Source organism: Simochromis diagramma, unplaced genomic scaffold (assembly GCF_900408965.1).
Source record: "Simochromis diagramma unplaced genomic scaffold, fSimDia1.1 OVJJ01000387.1, whole genome shotgun sequence".
Lineage (NCBI taxonomy): Eukaryota > Metazoa > Chordata > Actinopteri > Cichliformes > Cichlidae > Simochromis > Simochromis diagramma.
In genome coordinates this window covers 4,094,260-4,106,001 of record NW_024387152.1, presented here as the reverse complement: position 1 = coordinate 4,106,001, position 11,742 = coordinate 4,094,260, and the positions used below count along the sequence as shown (strand labels likewise).

The 11,742-nt window shown below is 40.2% G+C and overlaps 1 protein-coding gene across 3 annotated transcripts; it reads left to right on the top strand.

Annotated features, from left to right (window-relative positions):
• Window positions 1–907: 907 nt before the first annotated feature.
• spsb1 (splA/ryanodine receptor domain and SOCS box containing 1) lies at window positions 908–10,679 on the top strand. 3 transcript variants are annotated; one of them, XM_040047339.1, is made up of 3 exons: window positions 908–1,125; window positions 4,608–5,488; window positions 9,129–10,679. In XM_040047339.1, exons 2-3 carry the CDS (start codon window positions 4,795–4,797, stop codon window positions 9,254–9,256), a joined length of 822 nt encoding a protein of 273 aa, XP_039903273.1. In that variant the 5' UTR covers window positions 908–1,125; window positions 4,608–4,794; the 3' UTR covers window positions 9,257–10,679. The 3 variants fall into 3 exon arrangements, with proteins under 3 accessions (XP_039903273.1, XP_039903275.1, XP_039903274.1); XM_040047341.1 differs by lacking the exon at window positions 908–1,125 and adding an exon at window positions 1,193–1,429; XM_040047340.1 differs by lacking the exon at window positions 908–1,125 and adding an exon at window positions 1,471–1,694.
• The last annotated feature ends 1,063 nt before the right edge of the window (window positions 10,680–11,742 follow it).

The window sequence follows — 11,742 nt, the reverse complement described above, 5'->3', positions numbered from 1 at the left end:
GTGGGGTCCTACTTGACTTCTTTAACACTGAAGGGTGAACTATACTGAAGTTAGCTTTATACTGGAACATTTCAGTAGGTTTTCCATTTACAGCAATGTGTACATTTTGTCCATGATGAGGTGTATGATTGTTTAGTATCTACATATGGACTCACTGCCACTTTGTTAGGTACATGTTATTAGTACTGGATTGTTCTTCAGAGCTGCTTTACACCTGGTTTATGCTTCGGCAGGAAATCTACCTCATAAACTTCCATGTGTGATCACAATCATCTGTTGTCTACTTTTGGGAAACCTGGGTGAATTGTTGCTTCAGTTTTCTGTTCTTAGCTGACAGGATCTGCGCCCGGTGTGGTGTTCTACTGCTGTAGCCCATCTGCTTTAAGGTCTGATGTGTTGTGTAAGATGCACTTCTGCACACCTTGGTTGTAATGAGTGGTTATATGATTTAATTTTCCCTTGCTATCATCTCAAACCAGTCTGACTATTGTACTCAACAAATATAGTTGCAAAGCTCGTGATGAGTGTAAATGCATTTGATAAATATTTTTATATTTGTACACATCTTTGACCACATGCACAAAAAATTAAAAATAATTTAACCCATGATACTGGACTGTAGGACCATTTTAAAAAATACATATATCTTCGGATTCATCTTATGAAAAATACACCTTTTCACTATCTCAAGACGCCAGAAAGGTTAGCATAACAAAACAGTTCTCTAGAAAGTGTTCATATCAGCAGTGAAATGTCTTAAAATCTGATATTATAATTGGGTTTACATCTTCACTTCGGATTAAATATCGGCACCGCATATTATTTTAGATTTTTCGTGAATACATTTATGGCCTAGAGAAAATCAGCATAAACTGCATTACCAAAACGAAGCCATCTTTGCTGTAGCTGCAGCCGCTCTGTGGGGAGGTCCTAATCTGGTCTAGCAGCTGGGAGCGTTTGACCACGTGACGCGAGAGCTGCTAGAGAGCAGCCATCACCATTTCACCTAATTCATGCCCAGCCTGGGAAAAAAGGTAAGAGCACAAGGAAGAGGGAAACTACGATGGAGTAGCTGAAGCCGTGCCTGGTCTCATCCACTGTGCTGCCGCCTCACAACTTAACAAGGTGTGTTTGCCGTGTGCTTTTCCTCTTGTGTGTTTTTGTGCTTACTGTGTCGAAACGTTTGTTTCGCTTCTAGTGTTCCTCTTTACATCACATTTAAATATCTGATATAAAAAAAAATAAAACAACGCCTGCAAAGCCTCCTCCCCCAGTTTAGACATAGCGACACAGTTTACTGGTTACTATCTTCGTCCCCCCCCTTCTCTCTTTTATTAACATTAGCCATATTGTGTAGCTGCTTCAGCTAACGCCGACGGTTTTTGCTGTTTGTCGGATAACAAATGTTTCGCAGGCGGTCGAGTTTCAGGTAAACAAAGAAAAAAAAACCGAAGCTAAAGAAAGGCTAACCGTAAGAAACGGTTGACTCACGCGCTTCTTCTGTTTGTAGTTGCGCGTGGACGGTTCCACGAGCTCGGACCACACGGTCGCCAGGTCCATTTAAAACTATTAAGCCCAGGCTGCTTTTACGGTAGCTAGCATGGCAAAACTCGGAGGAATAAGTGTCCAGAAGGCCTACATACGCTCATTCACACCCTGCTGCTTCAGCTGCCAGCACGCTTTACTTTCACACAGTAAGTTTAGTTTTTATTCAGGCTGTTGTAGATGCGTGTTGGTACCAGTTTAGTCAAGGCCTGGAGGTAGAGGCACTATTGTTATACCTGGCTTCTCTTATGCTAATAGTCTGTCCTCAGTTTCAGAACGTGTGTGCTGTCTAAAGCTGTTTAGTTAGACATAAACCAATCAACAAAACCTGGATATTCTAACTTGAAAGGCGATCTTCATATGCCTGTGTAAGGTTGCATTAGTTATAGCGTTGTGCTAAATCGTGGTGATGACAAACTACAAAAAGTTAAAACACAGAACAAAGCAGACTATATTAAATTCTTGAATGCACTCCTGTGCAACACAATGACTGTCTTTATTAAAGCTTGACCTGTATGTATTCAGGAAATCAGAAAAACAGGCTGTGGTTTAAGTTCAGGTGGGCCTGGTCTAAATTGAGCCTTACAATAGAAACAAGTGTCTTGATGCATGTTCAGTGATGTCCAGATGAACAGAATCAACTTTCCCGGATAGAAACAAATGTTTCCTTGGCTCAGGAAATCCGGCGAGGCCTTTCCTTCTGCATTTTAATCAGCTTCAAACCATTTGGGGGGCCCACGAACCCTAAACAAACCCAGGCTAGGATCCCAGCCCAAATACACCCCTCCACAAGCCGTCTTTTATACTCCCTGTGGGTATGTTTGTTTTGAAGTCCAAATGAAATCAGGGACGACTTCTTATTGTTCTTGCATTTTTGATTTGCCTGCTAATGTTGCATGCGTTGTAAGGTGGCCCTGTGCGGTGGGAAGGAGGGGGGGGGATGGTAAACTCCTGGCACAGAGAGTGTGCAAATTAACATGTTTCACTCTCCATGAATGCTGGACAGCCATCGAAAAAGAGATTGTTTACATTCAGATGCTGGCCACCCACTGCTTGCTTTTTCTTCCCTCCTTGCTTTCCAATCACTAAAGAGACATGACCCATTTAAATGGTTGTTTACTTGCATTAGAAGAAAGGCCAAAGCACTGCTCAATGAACTCTTGTCTACAATTCAATTAGAGTGGCCTTCCCTGCAGCACCATTTTCCACATTACACAATGCTCTCTACAGCTTTGCTGCAACATGGGCAGAAACGGGAAGCCCAGAAAGCTGCAGCTGTGACACCTGGGCCCACAAAAGTCACATATGTCTTTGGGATATTATTTCCAAACTAATCTTGCTACTGATTGCTTCTGGGCTTATTAAGGGAAACATGCTTCATGCTGTAAAAAGAAAAACTAGTATGAAAATTAAATTTGAAGACATAAATTCTTCATTTTTCTTTAACAGTAATGAGAAGGTAGTCCATCAGGCTTTTATTGTCCAGTTTCTCTGCTGAAACTATTTCTGCCTCAAAAGAGCTCCTGTCCAGCTGTGCTTCTCTAAAACTTTTTTTTAAAACCAGACATTTTATTACAGCTTTTCCTGTTGCCCTCTGACTAGACAGCCATATAATAGGAAATGGCTGGAGTTTTTCCTGTCTTTTTTCCCCCTATTTGTGGAGGTTGTGGGAATATTTCACTTTCACATTTGATGCGTCATGTTATCCTGTGGAGAATGCTGCTTTTTATGCTCTTTTAACATTTCCAAAGCCAGCACTATTAGAAGATTTAATCGCATTTGTAATGCCGCAGAGCAAAAACTCCTGTTTTTATTACATACATTTTGTTGCATTCAGGGTTGGCCTGTCAGCCACTTGATAAATGGTCGAAATTGGCAACGTCAAGTTTTCGTGAGTTCTCAGATGTACTTTTCTTTTTCAAGAAATGTTGGTAAAGTAATACATGAAATTGAGGACAACTAATCAAATAAGACTTGAATGTTTTTCATGTTGTTTGTGCAACGTAATCCCAAATTAAATTACTTAGCCAAAAGGAGAACACAAAAACATGGGTGTTTACCACTTACACATGCAGAGCTATGTACACTGCATGGATCTGGAGCTATATTTTATCCAGACGGTTAAATTTATGTGAAAAAAATCAAGTTTTGTCGGTCTGCACAACCACATCGAGCCACAGGCATAGTCGGATTATGTGGTTGTTTTTCTACATCTATAATAAATGAATTCAGTTAAGCAAAAATTCAAAGCTGATTATCACAGTTTATCTGCTGCAGTGTGATGAACGTTGACTTCTGGGTAAAATAAAACTGAAGCATACATTTGTGCTCATATCAAAAAGAGTTTTAAGCAGACACATTCCTAATAGTATAAAGTGATAACACCAATAGGATAAATTTCCTGTCATGGATTTTATGGGATGCTGCCATCTCGCCCAAACCTATATAGCCATTTGTTTTATAAGACCCTGAAGATGGCATCTATAATCTGTCGGTTATTAAATGTTGAGCTGTAGCTGTCCAAACTGCCACTTTAACTAGGTCAGCCTATTCTCTGTGACGAGTCTAATCCATTATACAAAATCGTTTCAATCTAGCAAATACACTGTTGACTAAGTGATGAGAACTCGTTGGTCTTGTCTGTCTTGGCTGGCTCAGCATAATAACTGAAACTGTTGAACTGGTTTAAATGGGGGGGGGAACTCTGCCTTGGTCTCACTGTATGAAAGCTGAAGAGTTTTAAGTTAAAGATAAATGAATGGCAGTGATCCTAAATGTCTTTTGTTAAGGTTGTAGAAATGTGGCTGTGGTCAACAGATGCCTGCTTCCTGTTGTATGATGATGTTATCATGTACTTGGTTTTATATCTTTGGTCATATGACAGTGCCTTCTTTATGTTAAATGCAGTCAGTCATGAGAGCAAAGTCACTCTTGAGGATACATAAGACTTGCTGTTTTCCTTATACGGATCCTGATGATGTTTTGTTTTATCTAATGCTGTCATTGTCTTAAACAGATTAGTTTGAACTTTGTTCTGCTTTCATCTCCTCTGACCTCATCAGGTTGGCTTCCAGCTCGTCATCTGGCCTTGGCTGTCTGCATCTAACAAAGCAAAAGGACAAACCTGCATCTTAGGTGACCGCAGGACACTGGAATAGAGGGTCTGTGGCTGATTACTCCCCCCATTAGTCTTTGAGGAAGCGGGGGGAGGAAGAGGAGGAAGAACGAGCTGCTATATCTACCTGTAGCATGGGGCAGAAAGTCCCAGGTGGCATTAAAACCATCGATATGCGGGATCCAGCATTCAGCCCCCTGAAGTTGGAGCTACAGGCCCTGAATCACACTAAGCCATCACGACTGGATCTGCTGCTGGACATGCCACCCGCGAGCCTGGACATCCAGGTCCAACACTCGTGGAACAATGATGACCGCTCCCTCAACGTCTTCGTCAAAGATGACAACAAGCTGGTGTTCCACCGGCACCCTGTTGCGCAGAGCACGGACGCCATCCGGGGCCGTGTTGGCTACACAAGGGGACTGCATGTGTGGGAGATAAGCTGGGCCATGCGCCAAAGGGGTACACACGCTGTGGTCGGAGTGGCTACAAGTGACGCACCTCTACACTCAGTGGGCTACACAGCTTTGGTAGGAAGTAATGCTGAATCCTGGGGCTGGGACCTGTGCAGGAGTAAACTCTACCACGATGGCAAAAATCACCCAGCAAAACCCTACCCGGCCTTCCTTGAACCAGACGACACCTTCATAATACCAGACTCTCTCTTAGTAGTCTTGGACATGGATGAGGGGACTCTTGGTTATATAGTAGATGGACATTATTTAGGGGTGGCATTCAGAGGACTTAAAGGCAGGAAGCTGTACCCTGTGGTGAGTGCTGTGTGGGGACACTGTGAAATACGAATCCGGTACATAAATGGACTTGATCGTAAGTATGAATTTTAAATTAAATATTACTCCCGTTCAGATTGTCTGTCATGTTCAGCTGTGTCATTGTGATCTCTTGTTTACTGAGCTCACCTAACCAGTGGGAGGATTTATTGATGCAATAAAAAGAGGTTTAACAGTTAGGGCTTGTCCCAGTGTCTAAACAGGCCATGTTACCAAAGAGTAGCATTACTGTATTTGTGTGGCTACCTCTCTAAATGTTATGTAAAACAGTACATATATCATTGCACAGTGTGTTATCTTGCTGTTCAGTCCAGATTACTTAGAAATTTATATATAGATGCCTCTCTGGCTTAATTTGCCTGATATCAGACATAAAATGGAAGTTAAATCACTATTAAAGTCTGACATTGCATCCACTCTGGCAGCAATAGGAAATGTCTCAGTTTTGGTAAACAATTTTGGATCACTCTAAAGTATAAATGTAATATATTTATATATAAGTATGTGGTGTCTCTCTCTCTCAGTCTTTGTCTACTTCAGAAGAAGCACTAGCGCAGGTTGTCTTCAAATCACAGGGCTGGTGTTTCAATCCCTGGTCCCTTTGTAGAAATACAGAATCATCCTTAGACAAGCCACCAATGTCAAGCTGCTCAAAGTATCAGGCCCTGCATGGCAGCTTCTCGACCATTAGTGTGATTAAAAAGTAGTTATCAGTAGTCAGCTATCACTAAAAAGGTGTGGTATATGCTTAGTTCATTCATTTATTGACTTTTTTTTTTTTTTTTTGTTTGTTCAAAATAAGGAGAAAGATTTGTAAACACAAAGTGCAAACAAAAGCGGTCAAAGGTAACATTTTTTTTTTTCAAAGGTAACAAAAGCAAAGACAGGAGAGTGAGGACTTGTGAGACAACAAATAACAAGTTTCAGAAGTTCACTTTAAGCAGTTCTTTGTTTCAAATGAACTTTGACCAAAATTAATTTTGTGACAAGTAAACTACATTTTTGCCCTCTTCATGGCCAGATTTTAAAGAGACGGGCAAATAAAAACCTAATTCCAAGTTTATCATAAGCTACATGTTGCATTGTAAGAGGAAATCTGTTTTATGTTAAAATTGCAGGTTTTTCAGGTTAATAGAGTGCATAGCAAACTCCTGTCAAGTCCCAGAGCTCTCTCCATCAAGTTAACATCTGTCTGAGGTTGCCTTTGTCTTACTTTCAGTTTTTAATCCTCCCTCTTTGCCAGCTCAGAATGGGGATTTTATTTTTTTTTTTCTCAATGTTTTTGGTTTGGTACATTTTCTGTATGTATTCTAGTTGTTCCGCTGTCTGCCATTTCACCTACATGGGGAAACCTACTAATGGGTATCGGGGAAAATGACAACACTGTCTTCGTGTTTTGGTTGTTCTGTCTACTTCATTTTCTTGGTAAAGGTACCCTGTGTTAGGCTTTGCAGATGTAGTCATTTTTCTAATCCGCATTTCTCAATGATGGATTAATGGTTATACCTGAATGAGCGAATGGTATCATATTTGACAAAATCAGTTTCTTATGTATCCCTTGTCTGAGGTGTTGTCTTGAGATTACCTCAGACAGCTGTGTCCTGTGCTGAACTAGTGCATGAACAGACATGCTGCAAACTTCCCTTTCTTGTCATTGCCTGTACTTTGGCTTGCTTTTAATCAGAACCAGGTGATCCTTTATGTAAGTGTACAAAAAACAACATGCTAGTTGTCCCATCAGACAAATAATGAGAAATGACTCCAGTTGGATTAATCCCAGTTATTCCTTGGCTCATGAGGTTTCAGTGAGGAAAGATGGTGCTTATTGAAACATGTTGTACTACCCGGATGTCCCAAGTGTTCTGTGCTCATTAGATTTTTATGTTGAGCTCAGATCTCTTGACCTAGTTTCAGCCTGAATAAAAGAAACTGTCATATACATAAAAGCCTCTTTGAAGTTGATGATTTTTTTTTTTTTTAACTGTTGTATTTGGAGCAGGGAGATCTCTAATCTTAAGTAGTCTTGTTAAACGCACTTGGTATCATTATATGTAGTTAATCTTGTGACTTGATCCAATGTGCAGAGCTGCCACAGCAGCTGAAGTCCACACTTTTTGTTGTCTCAAACAAGTCCAAACCTGGAGAAAATACGTATACTAGAGTTGCAAAGTTAACATCTGTTCCGCACATACACATTTTATGTTCTACATTTTAAAATATGACAAAAACTGTAGTGTACCAGTATTTGGCACTGCAGACTTTTGTCTTTTAAATAAACTGAGACGGCGTATATGTTGTTGCTCACAAAGTGAAATGTAGGCAGTAAAGTTAAATAACCTAGAATCTACAAACGCATCAGGTTGCATCTCTCTAGTCAGCAACAGTGTTGAGCAGATGTTGGCGAATGTAATTTAGGATTTTGAGGAAACATTGGTCAATCTACTGTTTGGAGTTGGCGACCTACTGTCTGGTTTACTTATCGGAGCTTCCTTTGTCAGAGTTTTTGCTAGAATTTTTTTAAAGTGAAAGAAATGTCAGGTTTTTTGTTTGTTCCTGGGGGGGGAATGGGGGGTGATTTCTGACACTGATGCATTTATGCGCTTTGTGCAGCAGTAGCAGTAACTGAATTATCTGCAGATTAGTCAGGATTTGGTGGTAAATGGTGATCTGTGCGCTTTTGGATAGCCACCAGCTCTGCTTTTTCAGATGGCAACTTTATACAACTCTGGTTGAAAGCTGTACTTTATTTGAGTTCTATCCTGTGGGGCGTGGGCAGGGAGGCTGGGGCTGTCCGCACATCCAAGACCCGACACAGTGCCCATCATGTTTGAGGGTTTTGTCTTTGTATCAGAAACTTCATTCTCCTGCTGCTACCTCCATTACTCTTAAAAAAAAACAAAACAAAAACAAATAAACAAAAATAAAAAACTGCCTGTATTACCAGATGATTCTTATGGGACAGGCATGGTTGTGCATTGGTCATATGCAGTTTTGCATGCACTTATATATTGTGGCTGCTTACTGTCGTCAGAGGGCAGTGTCATAAATGTGGAACAACTTGTCTGTGGGCTACTCTTGTTTGCATCAGGCTTGCTGACAGATTCTTGACTTCTGCCTGCAGAAGTGGAATTGAGCTAGCCCTACAAAAGCCAAATATGTGATCAATAGATTTTTTTTTTTTTTTTTTTTATTTTAAAGGAATATTTTAGATGCATTATGGTGTACTCTACTATTTAACTTGTGTAAGCTGTCATATAAACATGGGCTGAACTGCATTTGCAGTGTTCTTTTGTCCACGGGGCATGTGTGGATCCCAGATGTGTTAATACTGTGTTAGAAATCATCCATTTTATTTCAGAGTGCATGTTTTGATGGTGTGAAGTGCCTTTGAATATCTCAAGCCTAAAAAAACTTAAGCTCAAATGTGGAACATCATAATGACTGATGTATGGAGACATAATTAGTTTTTGAGGGGGAAGGGGAGAGCTCAAAATTTGGCTACAGTCCACTGAACCTGCTGCCTTCTCTAGAGCAGCAGCCTCCGGTTAAAACAATGTTATTGGACATGACACGATATGCACGCTGCCTTTTTGCTCGACTTATACATGCTCCTGAAATTAGCTTCTGTCTCTGGAAATGCATAACTTTAACTTTTTCACCCTCTTTCTCTCCCCCAGCTGAACCGCTCTCTCTGATGGACCTGTGTAGGCGTTCAGTGAGGGTGGCATTAGGAAGAGAGCGTCTGAGTGAAATCCATAGACTACCCCTGCCAGCCTCTCTCAAGAACTACCTGCTCTACCAATGACGCCGCCGACAGTCACCACATTCTGAGCACACCCTCATTTCTTTATGTTTCTCTGGGATCATTCTCGGGTTAAACCTGTTTGACAGCATTGCTCAAGCCTCCAGGACTGAATCAGCCTCATGATTCTATGAGTACGCTTCCATGTCAGTGGCTGGACTCCTTTTCAGTTTCTTATCTTGTTTTTAATGACTCTTTCTCAATTGTATTATCTAACTTTATCAAATCAGGAATCACTGAGCACTATGCACACGCTGATCCAGTCGATGCCCTGGCAGTCACCAGTTTGTAGGTTGCTGTGGTCAAGGTAGTTAAGTGGTCAGTACCTCTGCTGTGACCTCCAGACTTTCTGATTTATGCATTAATGGCTTGCAGGCTCAGAAATGTGATACGCTGTAGTACTAAAACACCTAGCGATGAATTGGCTCAGCAATGCATTGCCTGTATCTGACCACAAGGTGGCAGCACATATCAATCTGTAAAACAACTTAAATTGAGCATTATAACAGAATTGTTTTTAGAAATCAGTAGAAGATTTTAAAAGTGGTAGTGGATTAGAAAAAGGAAAAAAAAAAAGGTGCTCCAGACACAACACAGAAAAGAGATGCTTACCACTCCATAGAGAGCGTCTGTAGTGCAGTGCGGTTAGTGCACTGTGAGGCCCCTGAGCTGCTCTGACCTCTCACTGTGCTATCAGGTTTCTGTGATCTAAAAGGGCCGCATCACTAGCCATCAGGCATCTGACAGGAATGCGATCAGCAGTAATTTTAACAGAAATATAATGTCACTGTGATTATTTGTAGCATGCATCTGCAGGAATTATTTTCTCAATAGAGTCACGTCTTTTTATCATTTATCACTCCTGCTTTCTTGTAGTGCAGTAGTTTTCAACCACATGCCGTTGAGGCCCAAGAGTTTTGTTTTTTTGTTTTGTTTTTTTTAAATCGGTCTCTTCATCAGATGACTTCACTGGTTTGCACAAATTAAGCCAGGTAATGGGGAAAACAAATGAAATAGCTACTTTAGTGCAACAGCTGACTGACTCTTGGGTCCCACTGGCTCATAGCTGAGAACCATTGATGTAGTGTTTGTGTTTATTACATTAAAAAAGGGGGGCAAGGGGAGTTTGAGGTAATGGGCTATGTAGATGCCTGAATTGACAAGCTAAAGTTTTAAGGCACTGTACTGAGATAAAAATGACAATCTTCAACGTGCTGCACAAATGTAATAAAAGGTCAAATTGCCAACGCAAATATCATAGACCTGTTGTTGCTAGTATTTTTAAATGTGCAAATGTGACACACATTCAGGAAGCAGCTGAACGTGGACACACACTTCACTTTTCCTTGCTTGCAGCTTCCTTTTTTATTTGTATTTCTTGTTGTAGATTTGTTTGTAAGTATCTATTAAAGATGATTTCAAATTATATAGTGTGCATTGTTTTGTACTGCTTTGGCTGCGGTTAATCTCCTGTACTCTACAAACTCCCTGGCTGTGTTCACAGTATGGAAACTACATTAGAAGTAACTAATGGTCATTATTAGGTCTCTCTTTACTTTAATAATTAGTCGAAGATTTTTTTTTAATTTTTAAAAAAATTTTTTTTAAAGAATGAGACTGTTTTAACACTTAGATGATGGGTAGTGAGATTTGCTGTCTCCAACTCATTTGATGGAGATTAACCATTAAAATAAAGGGAGCAGAGATGGTGTCATTGTAAACAGAAGTAGAGTTGTTTAGTTATTCCTATCTAAAATATAATGGATTTGTAAATAAATCATTCAGTCATTTTGGAATAGCTTTGTCACTGGATGCTTAAGGGAAGAATAGGAAACAAACGGATGCTACATTACCATGATCCTCCCACACAGGTGTTTTCACTGTTTGGTCTCAGTGTGTGGAGCAGTGCGTGGGTGTGTCCACTGAGTCTATGTTTGGACCTGTTTTTCTGACATGAAACAGGTAATTGTGTTACTAATCACAATAATTAATGTTTTGTTCCTAAACAACAGAACCTTCATTTATGTCATTAATTAGGGTTTCTCTGTTTAATGTTAACATAGCTGCTGTGAATCCAATTACTGAAATGACTTGCAGATATGAAAGAAAACTTATGTCCTCCCAGTTAGATTTGTGTATTCCATTGATGCTATACTTTTTATGCCTAGTAGGTGAAAATACTACAAGCGGCATTTGATTGTATTCTTATGTGCTGGCTTTCAGATGGGACTGATTTTAGTGAACAGGTAGGAATACATGAGTGTATATAATGACATTAATAATGGCTGAATTCCATTTCGCTGATTCAGAGGGAAGTAGTTATGTGTGTTGAGCTAATGTCACACTGCGATGGCTTCCTGGGAGACATGGATATCACAAGCCTTTATTAATGATATTAATTACAAATGACTGCATCAAGGCTAAAGATTAAGAGTATTTTTGTTTGTGTATTTCTTTGTTTTTGTCTTTGTTTTTGTGGCAGGAAGTGT

Excerpts from the sequence above, each read along its gene's own strand:
- spsb1 (XM_040047339.1), top strand. The coding sequence starts at position 4,795 with ATGGGGCAGAAAGTCCCAGGTGGCATTAAAACCATCGATATGCGGGAT. Across the intron at positions 5,489-9,128 it reads GTACATAAATGGACTTGATC|CTGAACCGCTCTCTCTGATG; the intron begins GTAAGTATGAAT and ends TCTCTCCCCCAG.